The sequence below is a fragment of the Mytilus edulis genome, chromosome 1 (genome assembly GCF_963676685.1).
Source record: "Mytilus edulis chromosome 1, xbMytEdul2.2, whole genome shotgun sequence".
In the NCBI taxonomy this organism is placed as follows: domain Eukaryota; kingdom Metazoa; phylum Mollusca; class Bivalvia; order Mytilida; family Mytilidae; genus Mytilus; species Mytilus edulis.
This window is the reverse complement of record NC_092344.1, coordinates 838613-857961: the sequence shown is the minus strand read 5'-3', so window position 1 is coordinate 857961 and position 19349 is coordinate 838613. Positions and strand designations below refer to the sequence as shown.

The following is a 19349-nucleotide window of genomic DNA, read 5'->3' as shown; positions in this document are numbered from 1 at the left end:
CGCTATCTTCGCAACATATTCGACTTTCTTTTTATATCAGTTTTTTTACATTCTTTTTAAACTTTTAATTCCTTACAAAGAAATGCATATTTCGTTAGTTTATTCTTCAAGCAAGTGGTCTTAAGTCTGTCCATAGTTCACAAAGAAGGTTTGAAAAATGTTCATCAAATTATTTCCCATAAACTGTAATATCATCAATGTATAGCACTGAAATACGCCTCTGCAATCGTTTTACTACTGTTTAAATAATTCGCTCGAACATTGACTCCATATTACCAGGAACCTTCTATACTAGTTAGTATAGAAAGTGCCTGGTATTACTTTAAATAGTTCTAACGACATTTCTGTTCACTGACGCTGTCTACTGTTTTGGTTTGAAAACGCAGTCTTCTTCTTGTCACTTAGGTATCAATGGTCTTTGGTGATAATCCATATCCCAATGAGAAAGCATCCAAGCTATCTTCAATCCTCGGTATTTGATGCTCATTTTGTATGGTATTTTTATTTGATTTCCGATACACATAGCCGCTCTATTAGGAGTCTTGTTTTTTTATTATTAAGACAAAAGGAACAGATCATGAACTTCATTTTTTTTCTCTTTTTTCTCCATGATGCTTTCCTCTGTAAATGCTTTATTTTATTTTTTTAAAATGTCCACTACAACAATAGAAATCTCCTAGCGGTTCTATGATTGGTGTTATATAATGTATTTTTATAGAATGCATCACCAACAATTTCTTCATTTGAAAACTGATCGGCCTTTCTCATGTTTAAAACTTCTTTCAACAAAGAATTATCTTGTCCATCTATTGATGTAGCTGTGCATTACTTGTATTGTTTCTTTTCGCGCTAATATAAAAACGTCAACATTAATCAATTTCTTTATCAAAATTGTCACCAATATTCACAACTTGAACAAACAATGTCATATGTGACCCGCCATGACATTTGCAGGCTTATGGAGGTAAAACATCATTGTTAGAAAAATTATAAACATGATAAATATCGAGATTCAATGAAATACGTATTTGTGAAGAAGAGATAAACACTTTCGTTGGCTTCTTTTTTGCGGACGCCGAACTATAAATCATATATAAGTTTTGAAGAAGTTTTATTTTATCGTTTGAAGTGAAAAATATTTGAATCTACATTTTAAATTGATACAAAAAAAAATCAAATTTCTGCTTTATAGATTTCCTTTCATAAATGAAGTCTGAAATATATCCATAATAAAAAATCAAATGCATATAAGAGAACACCTACTTATAAACTGTTACGCGTCGCTTACTATGTATAGAGACATGCATAATAAATCTAAATTAGAAAAAGGAATTCTTAAAGCTTACTTTGATAAATTTTAAACTAACTTCATTTCAACAAGTTTAAATCAAATGTTCTAAAATAGAGCTACAAACAAACAAATAATGCTCTGCTCTAAAGTTTTTCTTTCATAATGAAGTCTGAAATATATCCATAATAAATGCACCGTATCAATTTAATATATGAGAACACTTACTTATAAACTGTTACGCGTCGCATACGATGTTTAGAGACATGCATAATAAATCTAAATTAAAAAAAAAAGGAATTCTTAAAGCTTACTTTGACAAATTTCAAACTAACTTCATTTCAACAAGTTTAAATTACATGTTCTAAAATAGAGGTAAGAATTGTTTGCATTGCAGTAAATTTAAGTCTTTGAAATTTTATTCAAATACGCTATTGAACATCACTAAAAGCCAATAAATACAATAATTTTGTGTTTTATAAATTAATGGCTTCAATAAATAAAAGTCGTCATAGAACAGTCTCATTTTCATACCGGTATTCGAAATGACTCTTTTTCATTGCTATTACAACAAATATGTCATAATAACATGACAGAGAGTTTTGTATCGGAATATTCTAGATAAATATACAAAAATCAAATTTTAGACAATGTACCCTCCTAAGCCTGGAAATGGCTAGTCACATATAGTTAACGGCGATATTCTCACAATGACGTTCTACCTCCATAAGCCTGGATATGTCGTGGTTGGTCATATATGTGTTCCCTTGTACAGTTCAAATAGCCTAGAAGACCAAAAATCCCAAAAGGTTTTGCCAAATAACAGCATATGGTATCTATACCTGTGGTATTTTTTTTTTACTGTATTGAAAAATTTCTAACTTGTTTAAGTAGTTAATCTACAAGCATGAACATATCAATAACAGTTCATTGCTTTCATTCTCATAATAGATCATATTGGTTTTGCTCAAATTATTGCAAATATTTCACAGATGCTTAAAATATATGTATGAATCAGATAAATATAAAACACAACATACCAAAAACTCAGAAATTGTAGAAGTGTCAGAATAAAATAAAACGGGCATGTTGTGTCATGTGTACTATTGGTTGTCCTTTTCATTTTAAGCCATGGCGTTGTCAGTTTATTTTTCAATTTTTCAAATCTGGTATCTTTCGTCCCTCTTTTCTATTGAAACAAAAATCGGAAAAAAGACAACTGAAATGTTGTTCTGAAGTACAGATACTAGTAATCGATTATCGTTCGCATTATTTGAAATAATTACAGGATAAACCATCGATCCTTTACCTTAAGTGTCTCAATGATCGATCGTTACCTAATTGTATCAATCATCGATCGTTACCTAATTGTCTCAATGATCGATCGTTTACCTAGGTGAAATGAAAATCATTGATTCTTTACAGGTGATGTCAAGTGTTCCCGTGGTTACATTCAATAAAAATGGCGCCTCATACTAGTTGGAATTTTATGATATTTTGCTTTGTGTTTAAAGGTAAACTACGAATGTACATACGTTGACTTTCTTTGTTTTCACACATTTGTTAATTAACAATATCTTTCATTATTGACTGTTCAACATTTATTAACTATATCAGAAAATTGATTTTACCATTATTTATTTTTATACATTTGAGGGTAGGTATAAGGATAAAAAATATATATGTTATACTGAAATACCCAATATGTTTATTTATTTATTTTATAACACCGGCGCCCCGAAAAAAGTCATTCCGGACAAAATGTGATACTTCACTATGATAACAATTAATTGTTCCATTCAATAAACGGTTCGAACAAAGTGTACCCATGGTTTTAGCTCAAAGGCCGCAAGCTAACATCTGTTTGATCTAGCCGATGAAAGAGGATACAATAAACTTATGTTAAAACAATATCATCTACACCATTATTGATTTGTTGACGGAATTTCTGTTTCACGAATGACAACGGATATTTCCATGTGTACCTTCTTTTCTGCTATTACCCCGAAACTTGGGCAACACAACAGGTGTCACATATATTGATAAATACTTATGTTTTTTTTTGGTAATTTATGTTGGTTTGTTGTCGAATTGATGTTTCACGCTTTTGAAATTTGGGTCATCAATGCTCTTCAACTTTGTACTTGTTTGGCTTTCTAACTATTTTGATCTGAGCGTCACCGATGATTCTTATGTAGACGAAACGTGCGTCTAACGTGTTGAATTATAAGCCTTGTACATTTGATAACTAATAAGAAGAAAACTTTGAATTATAATGGTTTACTTTGATGGACAGTTGTTTGATTTGCACTCATACCACATCTTCTGATATCTAGATATGACTAATTGTTTTGATTAATGTAGATAAATAAAGGCAACAGTTGTATACCGATGGATAATCACTACATATCTATTAGATATTTTGAAAATGCAACACATTTCTTTTTACAGTAAGTTCAGCATTTATTTTAGAACCTTTTGATTTTTTTGTATATTAAGTATTTGCTAAGAATGGTTTGTTTTTATAGTCTGTGAAGCATTTGTTAAGAACGGTTTTGTTTTATAGTCTGTGAAGCATTTGTGAAGAACAGATTTGTTTTTGAAGTAAGTGAAACATTTTTTAGAACGCTTTTTTTGTGACTGAACCATTTGTTAAGAACTTTTTTTTTGTAATATGTGAAGCATTTGTTAAGAACGGTTGTTTTTTGTTGTATGTGAAGCATTTGTTAAGAACGGTTGTTTTTTTGTAGTATGTGAAGCATTAGTTAAGAACGGTTGTTTTTTGTAGTATTTGAAGCATTGGTAAAGAACGGTGTTTTTTTGTAATATGTGAAGCATTTGTTAAGGACGGTTTTTTTTGTTTGTAGTATGTGAAGTATTTGTTAAGAACGTTATTTTATGTAGTATGTGAAGCATTCGTCAAGAACGTTTTTTTTTAAGTATGTGAAGCATTTGTTAAGAACGGTTATTTTTTTAAGAATGGGAAGCATTTGTTAAGAACGGTTGTTTTTGTAGTATGTGAAGCATTTGTTAAGAACGGTTGTTCTTTGAAGTATGTGAAGCATTTGTTAAGAACCGTTGTTTTTTGTTGTATGTGAAGCATTTGTTAAGAACGGTTGTTTTTTTGTAGTATGTGAAGCATTAGTTAAGAACGGTTGTTTTTTGTAGTATTTGAAGCATTGGTAAAGAACGGTGTTTTTTTGTAATATGTGAAGCATTTGTTAAGGACGGTTTTTTTTGTTTGTAGTATGTGAAGTATTTGTTAAGAACGTTATTTTATGTAGTATGTGAAGCATTCGTCAAGAACGTTTTTTTTTAAGTATGTGAAGCATTTGTTAAGAACGGTTATTTTTTTAAGAATGGGAAGCATTTGTTAAGAACGGTTGTTTTTGTAGTATGTGAAGCATTTGTTAAGAACGGTTGTTCTTTGAAGTATGTGAAGCATTTGTTAAGAACCGTTGTTTTTTGTAGTATGTGAAGCATTTGTTTGTATGTGAAGCTTTTGATAAGAACTGTTTTGTTTTTTGTAGTATGTGAATCATTTGTTAAGAACGGTTGTTTTTTTGTAGTATGTGAAGCATTAGTTAAGAACGGTTATTTTTTTGTAGTATGTGAAGCATTTGAGTTCTGTACCGAGCATTCTTCTCTCTCAAATACAGTTGACTACATGTACTGTGAATATAGTTGTTGTGGATACATATATAATAGATATTGTTGCGAAAATTTGTAAGTACCCTACTTTAAATAGTTACTATGAGCATTATTATATTCATTATGTAGAAGTTGAATATGGTTTCTTTTGTTTAATTTTTTCACATATATTTTTTTTAATCACTAATGAATCTTCATTTGATTGTTCTGATGGGAATTAAAATTTATACACACATTAAAATATTATTGTTTTTTACCTTGGATAATTATTATAATTCAAGTTTACGTAACCAGGGTTGTTTTGATTCCTACTATTTACTACTCTAATTTATATAAGAGTCAACGGTAATACAAGATATAAAGGTGTTTTTTTTAAATATTATCTCCCTCATGAAAGCTCTGATTCCTTGACCAGCGTTCGTTTTACTTTTTTGTCACTTTTTGATTCTGAAAATTATTGCAAAAGATGTTTCCGAAGCAACGAGGGTGCATTTCTGGTATGAATTTGAAAACCAAAAATTAGAAAAAAATCAACAACAGTTGATGAGTTGAAGATCGAGTTTCTTACAATTTCAAGTTTTTTGAATATTTTAAGATTTCAATAGACACTATAACATTTATTTTCAGTTCTGGTGTTATAGCTGGAGCGGTTATAGGATCTATAGTTTTTCTTGGAGTAATTATTGGTGTTATTTTGTGTGTTGTAAAGAAGAAAGGACACCGTGGAACAGTGATAGCACCTGCTGCTGGTGGTACACATATTACACAACATTCAGTCTCATTCGGTATGTCATCTTTTCCCCCCATCACACACATACACATCTACAGCTTAAATGCTAACATAACACACATTCAGTCTTATTAGGTATGCCTTTATTTATCATATTTCCGCAGGCGCAAACACACACTTATACAGACCTGCTGGTGGGGGTACATACATCGAACAACATTCTGTGATAATGTTATCATTGTGAATATTTATTCCCACCACATTATGTATGTATGTGCCTGTCCCAAGTGAGGAGCCTGTAATTTAGAGGTTGTCGTTTGTTTATGTGTTACATATTTGTTTTTCGTTCATTTTTTTTACGTAAATAAGGCCGTTAGTTTTCTCGTTTGGATTGTTTTACATTGTCATTTCGGGGCCTTTTATAGCTGACTATTTCTGTGTCAGTTTGGTCTCTTGTGGACAGTTGTCTCATTGGCAATCATACAACATTATTATTATATTGATGTTTTCGGAGGCGACTTTCCTGATATGGAACTTGCGCCTAATCCTACAACATCTTCTTTTTTTTGTATATTTATACACATATGCTGCTGGTGGTACACACATTGCGCAACATCCTGTTGCATTTGTAATGTTATCATTTCCCCAGTCGCAAACATACATTTGCATTTGTTATGTTATCATTTCCCCAGTTCCAAACACATATGTACACACATGCTGCTGGTGGTTAACACATTACACAACATCCAGTCGCATTTGTTATGTTATCATTTCCCCAGTTCCAAACACATATGTACACACATGCTGCTGGTGGTTAACACATCACACAACATCCAGTCGCATTTGTTATGTTATCATTTCCCCAGTTCCAAACACATATGTACACACATGCTGCTGGTGGTTAACACATTACACAACATCCAGTCGCATTTGTTATGTTATCATTTTCCCAGTTCCATATCACACACATTCATCTTATGAGTTTGAATGTCACTATCTTTTGTCTCTCTTTTACACTCATTCAGTGGCATTAATGGTATGTTAACAAACATATACACACCTACTGCTGGTGGTACAAACATTACACAACATCCAGTCTCATTTGTAATGTTATTATTTCCCCAGTCGAAAACATACATACATACACACACATGTTGCTGGTGGTACACGCGTTACAAAAAAATTCATTCGCATTTGATATGTTACCATTTCACAAATCGCAAACACACACATTCACCTGTTTTGGTAAACGCATTACACAGTATTCAGTGGCATATGGTATGTTATCATTTCTCCTACTCTAAATGCACTAAATGAACATTGAGAACCAATAATTCCGACGGTTATGACAAATATAGCTAAAATAATCTAGGATTCGAGCGTAGAAAATCTAAAGCATGTTATCTATGATGGGTAAAGGAGTAGGGGCATTAAGGCCTAGTTTTGGCCCAAGAAAATAAAATGTTTGATAACCATTTCAAATTGGCACATAATGTTTAGAAATGCATCGGGTCAAGAAATATAAATGAAAAACATAAAGATTTTTATCTGATGACGTCACAATTACGTCATAATATGTACTGTTTTCACAAGAACGATGAAAAAATACAGAATTTATGCAGTTTTCTATCTTTATTTCCGTTGAGTCCATGCAAATAATGGTGGAGGTTTCCTTGCAAGGGTTATCACGAGTCGTTTAGTCACTACTTCTGTATTAACATGAGTTATCATTGATTTTGGTCATAATTACATATTTACTGTTTAAAAAACATTGAATTTTTCGAAAAAGCTAAGGATTTTATACCCCAGAAATAGATAAGGTAAGCAATACTTGACAAACCTTTCGGAATTTAGAATCCTCAATGCTCCTCATCTTGGTAATGAATTCAGCCTTTTCATTTTCTTCGATTAGAGCGTCACTAGTATTATGTAGACGAATCGCGAATTTGGTTTTCAGCTTGGTAAATAAATGAGTTAAACTTTATAAACACCCCTGCTGGTGATGGTCTACACCATATTCTGTGGGATTTGAAATGTTTTGATCAAAAATAATATGGTCTTATAGGGTAATCTCAGTTGTCGCATAAATAATTAAAGGAAAAATGATATTGGTAACAATGGTCAAAAAGTAAGGATAGACAAAATAAACCCGTCGTTAACAGGGTGACCGCATTGAAAACATATTCAAATTATGTAGTTTTAAATCAATATTGTAAACGCTGACATAAGTAACGATCGGACATTGTCCTCTTCAACAGATTATATCTTCCACCTATTTTTTTTTTTTTTTTTAAAGTAGACTAAATTCAATGCATTAGTGAATAACCTAGTACATAGCGTGAGCTGCTCCCTGACAACGTTATCCATTCAAATATTGTATTTCGGTGTAAACCTGGGGCATCAACCCAAGATTGTAAAAATTGGTTGCAAGAAAATATAAGATCGGAAATAGACACCTATGGTGACATTCATTTATATGTTTGGGCAGCCACCTGTAATCTCACCACAAAAAATAAAGACAGATCTATCTCGCTAACAACAGAGAACACCGATACGGTTGAATTTATTATCCATCAATACAGACAAATTGTCAACCTCATCAATAAATATCCTCCTTGCAGAGTTACTTTTTTAAATATACCGGTGTACTCCATATCAAAATACAACGATTATATCAAAGTACAAAATCCAATAAACATTATACAACAAGACAACAATCTACTACAGCAAATCAAAATCCTGAATGAGAAAATCCATGATCTAAATCTTTCACTGCGAGTCACATCTCCAGACTTCAACATAAATCTTTGTACCAACCCAAAACACACCACGTGTAGAGGCCAACATTCCACTACCAAGCTGTTCTACAATTTTGAACTTTATCAAGACGGGATTCATCCCAGATACCTACTTAACACCGTCTGGCTTCACAAAATCTCATTACAAATACGTTACGATTGCTGGTTCAAGTAGATGGTAAGTGTGGATGTCTCCACCCTATACCAATGTTGAGAATATAATGCAAATGTTAACGTTATGTTTCCCGTATTTACGTCTTATGTTTATGACGTTACTTTGTACCTTTGTATGGGCGCCTTCGATATAGATTTTGAGCATAAAAGTAACACAACGCAAAGTATCGAGTTTTAGTCGTTTATTACAATACAACCAACAATACAACAAATCTTCACAAGATCCTGCTTCATTGAATCATCTAATTTGCTGAACACTAATTGAAAATATGTAATATGAACCCCATTTGGTACAGTACCCATCAGTGAATTATTCTCCTAGGTAAGTGTTGATGTCACCACGCTAAACCATAATCTGGCTTAAATCTTTCATAAGGACAAGGATACGCTAACTAATTTATATTTAGGCAGTATAATACTTCTGCAAAATTGTATAGATAGTAGCTTTATAAAAAGCTGAAACAGGATTAATCTCAAAAGCATCTCGTACCGGTCTTGACAATCACCCTCCTAGGTAAGTGTGGATGTCTCCACGCTATACCTATTTTTACGAAAAGATTGAATACTTCTGTGGCTCTATGTTTGGTTCAACTATTATATTTTAATAGGAAATTCTACATAGAAACTCTGGTATAACGACATAATCTATACTACTAGGTAAGTGTGGATGTTCCCACGCTATACTAACTTTAGCTTTAATCCACTATAAGGAAAAGGATAATCTAACTAATATATAATTAGGCAATATACTACTTCTGCCATTTCATATATAAAGCAGCTTCTAACAAAGCTGGAACAGAATACAAATTAACAATCGCATCAAGATCTATCTCAAAAGCATCTGTACCGGTCTTCACAATCACCCTCCTAGGTAAGTGTGGATGTCACCACGCTATACCAATTTTTTAGTTGGAAATTCTTCATATCAACTTCATCATAACTACATCATCTCTATACTCCATAAAAATCACGCTTCCATCACACAGGAAAGTAATAGCTTTTATAAAAAGCTGGAAATAGGAAACTAATCAATACATAAGATATAAAATATAACCATTAGACAGTATAACGCTTATATTAATAGGTAAGTGTGGATGTTCCCACGCTACACCAATCTTGGCTTTAATCAAAGAAATTACTAATCATAACCAGTCAATATTTATATAAAGAATAATCTATACCATCTAGTACGCTAATTGGCATAATTCCAGGAAGGAAATTACTACCTCTCCTTATATACAAAAGACCTAGTTTTCTCAATCCAGATTCTTTAATCTTACCAAGTATTCTGCTCAACTATATTACATAATCTTGCGTGGTAAGTGTGGATGTTCCCACGCTAAACCAATACAATCAACATACTCACCTCTCTGCTTGTGGTCAGTGTGGATGTTCCCACGCTATACCAATTCTAACCTAATTTCACATAAAGACTACAACACTTCTGTAATGGCAACCTTAAGGTCAACAAGAGACAGGATACCAACACAAGTATTTACACCATCAGAAGTCAATGTGTCAGTCAAAAACTACTTACTAAATGGACAAAAAGCTGTTGAAAAAATATCAGATGCATCCAGCCGATCTTCTGATGTAAATTTACAATACAAACATGGCAATATAATTTTGGAATTTAGTGCTGCATTTTATCTTCACTTCAGAAATATCTTAGTCCAGCATTTTAACAAAAACACCAAGGTTACATTTAACATTCATGAAAAACAAGACCAGTCGGGAAAGGTGGTAGAACAATCTATATCAGTCAAATGTTGTCTAAACCAACGTCAACAATATAGAATAAACTTGTACAACATAACGTGTAGAGCAGAAGTCAATGGTCGTAATCATAGAGCATTCTTTGACGAACTTCAAGATATATGCAAACAAATGGACAATAACAAAGACTATTCTTCTATCAACCAACAAATTAGAGAAGAATGTGCCAAGCATCAGAGAACATTCTCAAAGGAGATAATCAAACCCTCCATTGCTGGAAGCCAAAGCGATAACCAATCAACTGAAAGAGGGACGAAAGATACCAAAGGGACAGTCAAACTCATCAATCTAAAACAAACTGACAACGCCATGTCTAAAAATGAAAAAGACAAACAGAAAAACAATAGTACACACGACACAACATAGAAAACTAAGGAATAAACAATACGAACCCCACCAAAAACTAGGGGTGATCTCAGGTGCTCCGGAAGGGTAAGCAGATCCTGCTCCACATGTGGCACCCGTCGTGTTGCTTATGTGATTACAAATCCGGTAAATAGTCTAATTCGGTAGGTCATATTCATGAAAGGGAAGGGGATTGTAGTTACGACGTAAGGAACATATCCGATATCATTTGTGAAACGGTTATTCCATAACGGTCAACCAACTCGTGATGGCGTCCGTAAAATTTACGAAGGGATGATTTCAACTTTACCATTTGGAACTCTTGGTTTAATAGCTTCCTTGTGAGCTGCAAACCTCTATCAAGAAAATCATGATAGGAAATGCAAGCACGGGAATATCGTATCAATTGGGAGATATATACCCCGTATGCAGGTGCTGCTGGAATGTTGCTACTTAGAAATGGAAAGTTCACAATTGGAAAGCTGAAATCATCTCTTTTGTCGTAAAAGTTTTGTTTTCAACCGACCCTCATTGTCAATTTCTAGATGTAAGTCAAGATATGAAGCCGACTTAACTGTATCTGTAGTATCCTTTATCTCTAGTTCGATTGGATAGATGCGTTCCATATAGTCACCAAATTTTGAATTGACTTATCCTTGGCAAAAAAATCAAACCAGAATACAGTCGACACAAACAAACAATCGACTGATGATAACTGTCCAAAATGCAATAGAAAACTCTTATCTAGGGTAGTATTTTGTATCAAAGGAAACCACTGGATCCACTATGCTTGCGAGAAGCTAAAAAAAAGAAGAAATAGAAAAACTCGAATGTGACAAAAATAACATCCAGTACATCTGTACTATATGTAGTAAAGCTGACTCTATCTCATCAGAGATTACGGACATGCAACAACATCTCCCAAGGAATAGAAAAAATGGAAACAACCAAAGCACTGATCAAATCCAACAAAAAAAGAGATGCATGCCAGTTGTTGTCCCGGAGATATATTCAACTGATGCTTGTGGAGTAACTGGGGAAATGGCAATTCTTAATGAAGAGTCAACTATCAGAAATCAACTAGATGATAAAGCTCCTCCAATCGAACAACACTCTCCAATAGCAGCAAAAACAACTCTAGCAGCTCCGATCTCTAATATCAGAAATAAAACAGATATATCAAGCTCTCAATCAGATAAAGAATTACGACAAAAAGAAAATAAGCTTCGTAAAATGGAAGAAGAGCTGAAAAAGGAGAAGGTCATAATTAATGATGCTATAAAAGATCAATCGCATCTCAAATCTTATTCCCTGAATCTAGAGGCAAAAGTTAAAGAACTTGAAAATTCCAATCGTATTTTACGAATGAAGATTGTAGGAACACAACCACTAGATTTAAGCAGTTCAACAACCGGACAAAAACCATCAAATACACAAGACAATGGTCCATCATCATGTGCTAATGGACATACATCCAATTTTGCTAATGGACATACATCCAATTTTGCTAATGGACATGCATCCAACTTTAATACACATATCTCAACTTTAGAGAACAATATTATTAACGATCGTATAACTCACATAGAGAATACCCGTCAATTATACAGACAGATGCATGACATGGAACTTCAATCAATTCAGCAAAGACTCAAAAACTTAAAAGCATCTCTACAGCAACAATCCTTTAGACCAGAATATCAACCATGTCACTTCAATCCATTCTCAATGCAGCATCCTACATCTCTTGGTTCTACATACATGACAAGAATGCCAAGTCATCTTCCTCATCATAGACCTATGCATCCATATTGGCCAGGTTCACCACAATTGGTGCCAACTCATCAACCTTACCTATACAGGCCATTCCAATCACAAATACCACCACATGTATGGAATATACCACCTCCAAATTATCAGTACAGACAACAAACAACTGATACTTCAAACAAACAGCACTCAACGCATCAAAACTTGCAAGGTGCAAATTTACAATATGGACAAGAGAGTGTCAAAAACATCGACAGCAGTACTCAACCCAAATTAGATCATTCTACACAATCCAGTCATATCATGAATCAAGAAATTTCTATCCAAACTAAACCCTATACAGAGAAAACATCATCAAACCTAGATAAGGAAGTCATCATAACTTTAAATAAGATAGAATAGGAAAAGACTCTGTCAGAAGCTCAGTTACCGCAAATTCTCCAAACAGAATCTAAAAAAGAGTCTTATATCTTGGTCCCTGACCTTCCTAAACCTATCTGCATTATTGATGACTCGGATATGGAAGAGGTACAACCTCAAGGAGAAGCTACTAGGTCCGATACCCATTTACTGGATAATGTTACCGATACTAAGTCGAACTGTTTTTTAGAACTTTGCAGAAATCTCCGATGATCCCATAGCACATGAACATTCTGCACTTCTAAGAATAGCTACGTTCAACTGTAAAAATGTATATAACTCTCAAGCGTGTATAAAGAATATTTTAGATTTTAGTGATTTTATATGTATCCAAGAACATTGGCTGTTTAAGTTTGAACAAGAAAATATTGGTGACCTGTTTAGCAAAACTTCATGGACATGCAAATCTGTTGTTGAAAACAATCCAATACTACCAACACAAAGACCAAGAGGATATGGCGGAGTAGCTATTCTTTGGAAGCAAAGCATGGATCATCTCGTAGAAAAAATTGAGGATGGATCAGAAAGAATCATATGTATTAAACTGAAAGTTAAACCAAAACCAATTTTACTGATATGTGCTTATATGCCCTGTAATGGATCAAAACAAGCAAACACCCATTTCAAAGAATGTTTAGATCAACTTCATGAGATAATTACCAAATACTCAGATACATGTACCCCAGTTTTATGTGGCGACTGGAACTGTGATTTGATGAAATCCTCAAAGAAACCGGCAAGATCAATCTGGATGGAAGAATTTATCAACTCTAAAAAACTTGCATTTAAACCTACTCCTCTAACATTCATCCATCCGAATGGCAATGAGTCATCTACAATTGATTATATCTTTGTGCATAGCAACTTGGCCGACAAAGTCAACAACACCATTAGACTAGACATGTTACCAAACAATACCTCCGACCATTATCCTTTATTAACAGAAATTGAAATAGAAATGGATTCTGGGAAAGAAAAAGATAAAAATTTTACTTCAAACAAAATTAAATGGAATAAAATTGATTTACTTCAATATCAAGAATGTTTAACCAAAAGCCTCCAAGAGAATATAATTGATTTCGAAAATGATCCAACTGCAATAACTAAACTAATGGATACCATCATAGCTACTCAAGAAAGTATTGTACCAACATCAAAAAAGTCATCACAACGTAGCAAACATATATGGAATAAGAGATTGAAAATTCCGTAAAAGCGAACAAAAAAGCACTCTATGAATAGAAAATGGAGGGGAAACCACAGATTGGTGAAACATTGCAAGTCAGAAAAAGAACCAAGAAACAACTGCGAAAAGCCAGAAGACAAGAAATTGCACGACAAAGGGATGAATCATTACAGACAATTATGAATGCAAAACAAAGAGACAGTAAAATCTTCCACAAACTAGTTAATGCACAGAGGAAGTCGAAAACAAATGGCATATCAGATCTATGCGTAGAAGATAAAACGTATTCTACAAGAGAAGAGATACTCCAAGGCTGGAATGAGCATTTTAGCAAGCTTGCAACACCGGAAACTACTGATCTCAAATCCGATACCAACAAGAAATTTGATATTGATATCATTGAAGAAATTTGCAAAGAAAATGCGGAATCTCTAGTCTTTACATCAGAAGAAGTTGACAAAGCTATAAACCAGCTTAACACCAACAAAGCGCCAGATATATATGGCATAACAGCAGAACACATCAGATATGGTGGTGATGCTTTACTACAAGGAGTTACAGCAATTATTAACAACATATGCAAGGAAGCCTCAGTTCCAGATTGCCTCAAACATGGAATACTAACCCCAATCTTCAAAAATAAAGGGTTACTAACAGATGCAAAAAATTACCGAGGTATCACTGTACTTCCAATTATCGGGAAAATACTAGAAATACTCCTCAGACAGCTGATCAGAGACATTATTGATATTCTTCAAAATCGTCTACAAAGAGGCTTTACTCCCTGAGTTTCTCCACTATACAGTGCTCTCATACTATTAGAATCAATTGCAGAATCCATGGACCAAAAACTACCTATTTTTGTTGCTCTACTGGATGCTAAGGCTGCTTTCGATGTCGTAAACCATGATAGCTTGCATCGTAAACTCTTCTTATCAGGAGTAGGTGGAACACTCTGGCTCTTAATACGCCAACTTAGTACTTATGCCATAACCTCCATCAAATGGAATGGTTTAATATCAAATCCATTCCCTGTTCACCAAGGAGTACGACAAGGTGGAATTCTCAGTACCGAACTCTACAAAGTATATATAAACGACATTCTAGACCAACTGGAAAATAGCGGTCTGGGTTCCTACATTGGGAATATATATTGTGGTTCGCCGACCTGCGCTGATGATGTCGCCCTGGTTGCAAATTCACCTTCAGATATCGAGTCAATGATAAGTACAGTTGAAAACTACAGTATTCAGGAAAAATATAAACTCCAACCCACCAAGAGCCTTGTACTGAAAAATGTGCCCTCCACAAGAAATACAGAGTTTGAATTTGAGATCAATAATACAGCTATGCTTCAGCCAAGCTCGGCTCCTCATATAGGAATTAAACACAGCTCTGACTTAAAGAAAACAATCAACATTCATATTGAAGGAAATATTTCTAAAGCCAGACGGACTATGTATAGCCTAATGGGTGCTGGTCTTCACGGAAAAAATGGGCTCAACCCAATTTCTTGTCTACATATCTTTCAAATATATATCCTACCTGTCCTTATTTATGGACTAGATATATTACTTCCAAACAAAAAACACATAGAGCCATTAGAAGTATTCTATAGGAAAGCAATGAAACAAATCCTATCACTGCCAAATAATACTGCAGATGCAGCTGTCTATACTATGACAGCAGTAATTCCAATACAAGGAACAATACATAAAGCTGTCATAAATATCTATAACAAAATATGTGGAATGGAATCCTCAATAGAAAAGGATCTAGCTGAACGACAACTACTTATGTCTGGTTTCAACTCTCAAAGCTGGTTCTCAAAAGCAAGATGCATTCTAGCCCAATATAATCTACCTTCAGCTCATGATCTGATGCTCAATCCGATCAACACAAATCGATGGAAAACACAAGTAAAAAAAGCAGTTGACAGTGTCTGGCATGATCAATTGAGAACAAAAGTATCCCTATATAGTTCTCTCAATTATCTATCCACTAACAATATACTCTGGCGAAACACTCATCCTTGTCTTGCAAATGTAGGCACATCATCTCAGGATATAAGTCGTCTTCAAACAAAACTAAAGCTTCTTACAGGCACCTACTATCTTCAAAGCAACAAAGCTTCATTTAATCAAAATAGTGTAGATCCCACCTGCTTACTATGCAAAGAATCCGCAGAAACGGTAGATCACTTCCTTCTTGAATGTAAGACTTTGCATGATATCCGCATACCATACCTGCATGAACTTGAAAGCTTTCTTTCTAGCTTTAGAAACTGTACCAAATGCTTTAATCTTACCAACGTTGTAATAGACGCACAGCTCATTTTAGATCCGAGTAACTTATTATGTGCTTGTGGTTGCAGATGCAAATGCACCGACAATTGTTTTATGGTAGAATACATATCCAGAAAATTATGCTATGCTTTACATGCCAAGAGAAGCGAACTCTTAAAGACCTTACCGTCTAGCAAGAGCAAGAGTCAAAGACTGTAGCCAACGTACACTCCACGGGGCGTACATTTATATTTTTTATTTTTTATATTTTCAAACTAAGTGTGTATAGACATATATATTCTTTATGAAGTGCTCCTTTGAAGGAGGGATTAATTAGAAATGATTTCTAAATACAGATACAGATACAGATACTACCGAGATATTTACGTTCCATAGTATCAATAGTGCAAGTAACCAGTAACTATTCTACATACTTCCGGATGCATACTTTCTTTAGAAATCATGGGAAGAGATACCAGTGAAAAGAGGGACGAAAGATACCAAAGGGACAGTCAAACACATACATCTAAAACAAACTGACAACGCCAGTAAAAGAGAAGCTAAAGAATTTAGAGGAATAATCAAACATGTAGAAAACAAACTAACAACGCCATGGCAAATAAAAGACCAAAAGAACAACAGTAAAAAATACACAAAAAAATAAATAAAGGCTTTATTAATGATACACATAGAAACTCCAATTATCGATACAAATTCAATTGATGACTCAGGACTTACGGTACATCAAATAAGCAAGCTTTGGTTCGTTTATTTTTAAACAATTATCTGATCTTCTCTAAAGGGAAAGCATTATTGATTTTATATAAATATCAAATTAATTGACAGAATAGATATACTAGTTATTCGAAATGATTGACAAATAATTAATTATTGTATTTTGTACAGCAGTAAATTAATGTGTTATAACAATTTTTCATTAATATTACAGTAACAGCTACACAGATCCAGCCACCAACCTACTCACAGCTTCCACCTGCGTATGGAGTTGCTCCTGGGTACCAGGCTACATATTCGTACCCACCAACACCAATGTTTGCGCCTTTAGGAACATATCCACCGCCTCCAGCTTATCCACAGGATGTTGCCTATCCACCGACAGCTCCGCCTTGTGCACCTCAGCCATCATCAAAAACTTAGCGATTTGTTCATAGAATTAGTTAAAGTACCCTTCTGAATACTCATTACACATAAATGCATAATTGTTTTAAACAAATTACCATTTTAAAAAATCCGACAGAACGTACTTATGTTATATTCATCTTCTATTATTGAATGGTTTGCCGTTTGGATAATCTAGATTTTAAACATTGAGTTTTATAGATGTGGGATTTTGAATCAAAAACTTTGTGATATATTTTAATTGTTAAAATTGTTTTATCTTAATAAAGCCAAAACCTATTTTTATGATTGTCTAAATGATATCTGAGAACATTAACTTTAATGAAAGATTTATTTAAGCCTAAATAAAGGCAACAGTAGTATACCTCTGTTCAAATGTCATAAATCGATTAAGAGAAAACAAATCCGGGTAACAAACTAAAACCGAGGGAACACATCAACTATAAGAGGAAACAACGAAACTATAGAACACTGAAGTGCAACAAAAAACAAGTAAAATTAAAAAAAAAAAAAAAAACAGAACTCCGAGGAAAATTTAAAACGGAACGTCCCTAATCAAAGTGCAAAATCAAAAGCTTAAACACATCAAACGAATGGATAACAACTGTCAGATTCCTGACATGTCGATATTATACTAGAACAAAACATCGAACAACAACATGCATTTATTGTGTAGTTAGATAAGTAATTTAGCAGGTACTATGTTGGTCTTTATTTTTGTTTTTCTTTAAAACTGATTGCTCATGTAAGGAGAATAGCCAAAATGAAATTACCTCTAAGTTTTCCCGAGAATATTCACTTGATATTGGTCTATGCAATGGTATGTATAATATTTTCAAATATTATGATTAAAAGAATATAAATGAGACCTATTTTACTACATTCAATATGCTCGAGGACAAAAGCTTTGCACATTCAAAACCTAATGCATCGTTAAAAATATGAAAACTTCTAAAATCCTTCATCCGTTTACTTTTTACGTTATAGTACGTGGTTTTTTTTAAAGTGTGCACCACATTTTTATGTTTTTCGAATAGATAGAAAAAATATTACAGTCATTTCTTGTCAGTCAATACGTTGATTACTTCCCGATCACATGACAAAGTTATGTATATGAGCTGATAAACAAAACAACGTCAGCCAATCAGACGACGCGTTACATTAAAAATCAAATTATTTACAAATAAACAAGGTATTTATATAAATGATCTCTAAATAAGGTGGCAATTTCTAATTAATAAAACATATCATATATGTACTGTTATAACTACACTGATTAATCATCGCTCCTCTTCTTCAGTATCTAAATCATTGATTTATTATATATAGTGTCAGGTGTTCATTGTCGTGGTTTCATTTAACTAAAATGATGCTGAATCAAAGAACTATTTCGGCAATTGTAATATTTTCTCTTATTCTAAAAGGTACAGTACTAATGTTTTTCTACGTTATAATCAACGCTTGCTGTATGAAATTATCTTGTATCGTTTTTTTTGACTCGTCTTTAAATTTAATCGAATGTTTAATTTCACGGAGTTAAGCTTAAAAAATGTAAAACGTATTGAACAGTATGTAACTAGCAAAATAATTTACATCTAAATGGTATATGAAATATGTCAAGGAAATTAAAAGTATAAAATGAACACATTTTATAGATTTCAACATGTCACTTTCCATATTGGCCCTGTATCATCTCGAAACTCCAATATTAGCACAAGACGCCAATCGAGGGCTCATATGGGTCACGGAAAGCTACCAGGGCTATATGAGAAAGGACGTGCCATAA

The 19349-nt window shown here is 33.6% G+C and overlaps 1 protein-coding gene across 1 annotated transcript; it reads left to right on the top strand.

Moving 5' to 3' along the window:
* The first annotated feature begins 1599 nt into the window (after nt 1–1599).
* On the top strand, nt 1600–17842 carry LOC139520902 (protein shisa-4-like). Its single transcript, XM_071313938.1, has 5 exons — nt 1600–1663; nt 2714–2802; nt 4897–5014; nt 5567–5724; nt 17373–17842. Exons 2-5 carry the CDS (start codon nt 2751–2753, stop codon nt 17579–17581), a joined length of 537 nt encoding a protein of 178 aa, XP_071170039.1. The 5' UTR covers nt 1600–1663; nt 2714–2750; the 3' UTR covers nt 17582–17842.
* The last annotated feature ends 1507 nt before the right edge of the window (nt 17843–19349 follow it).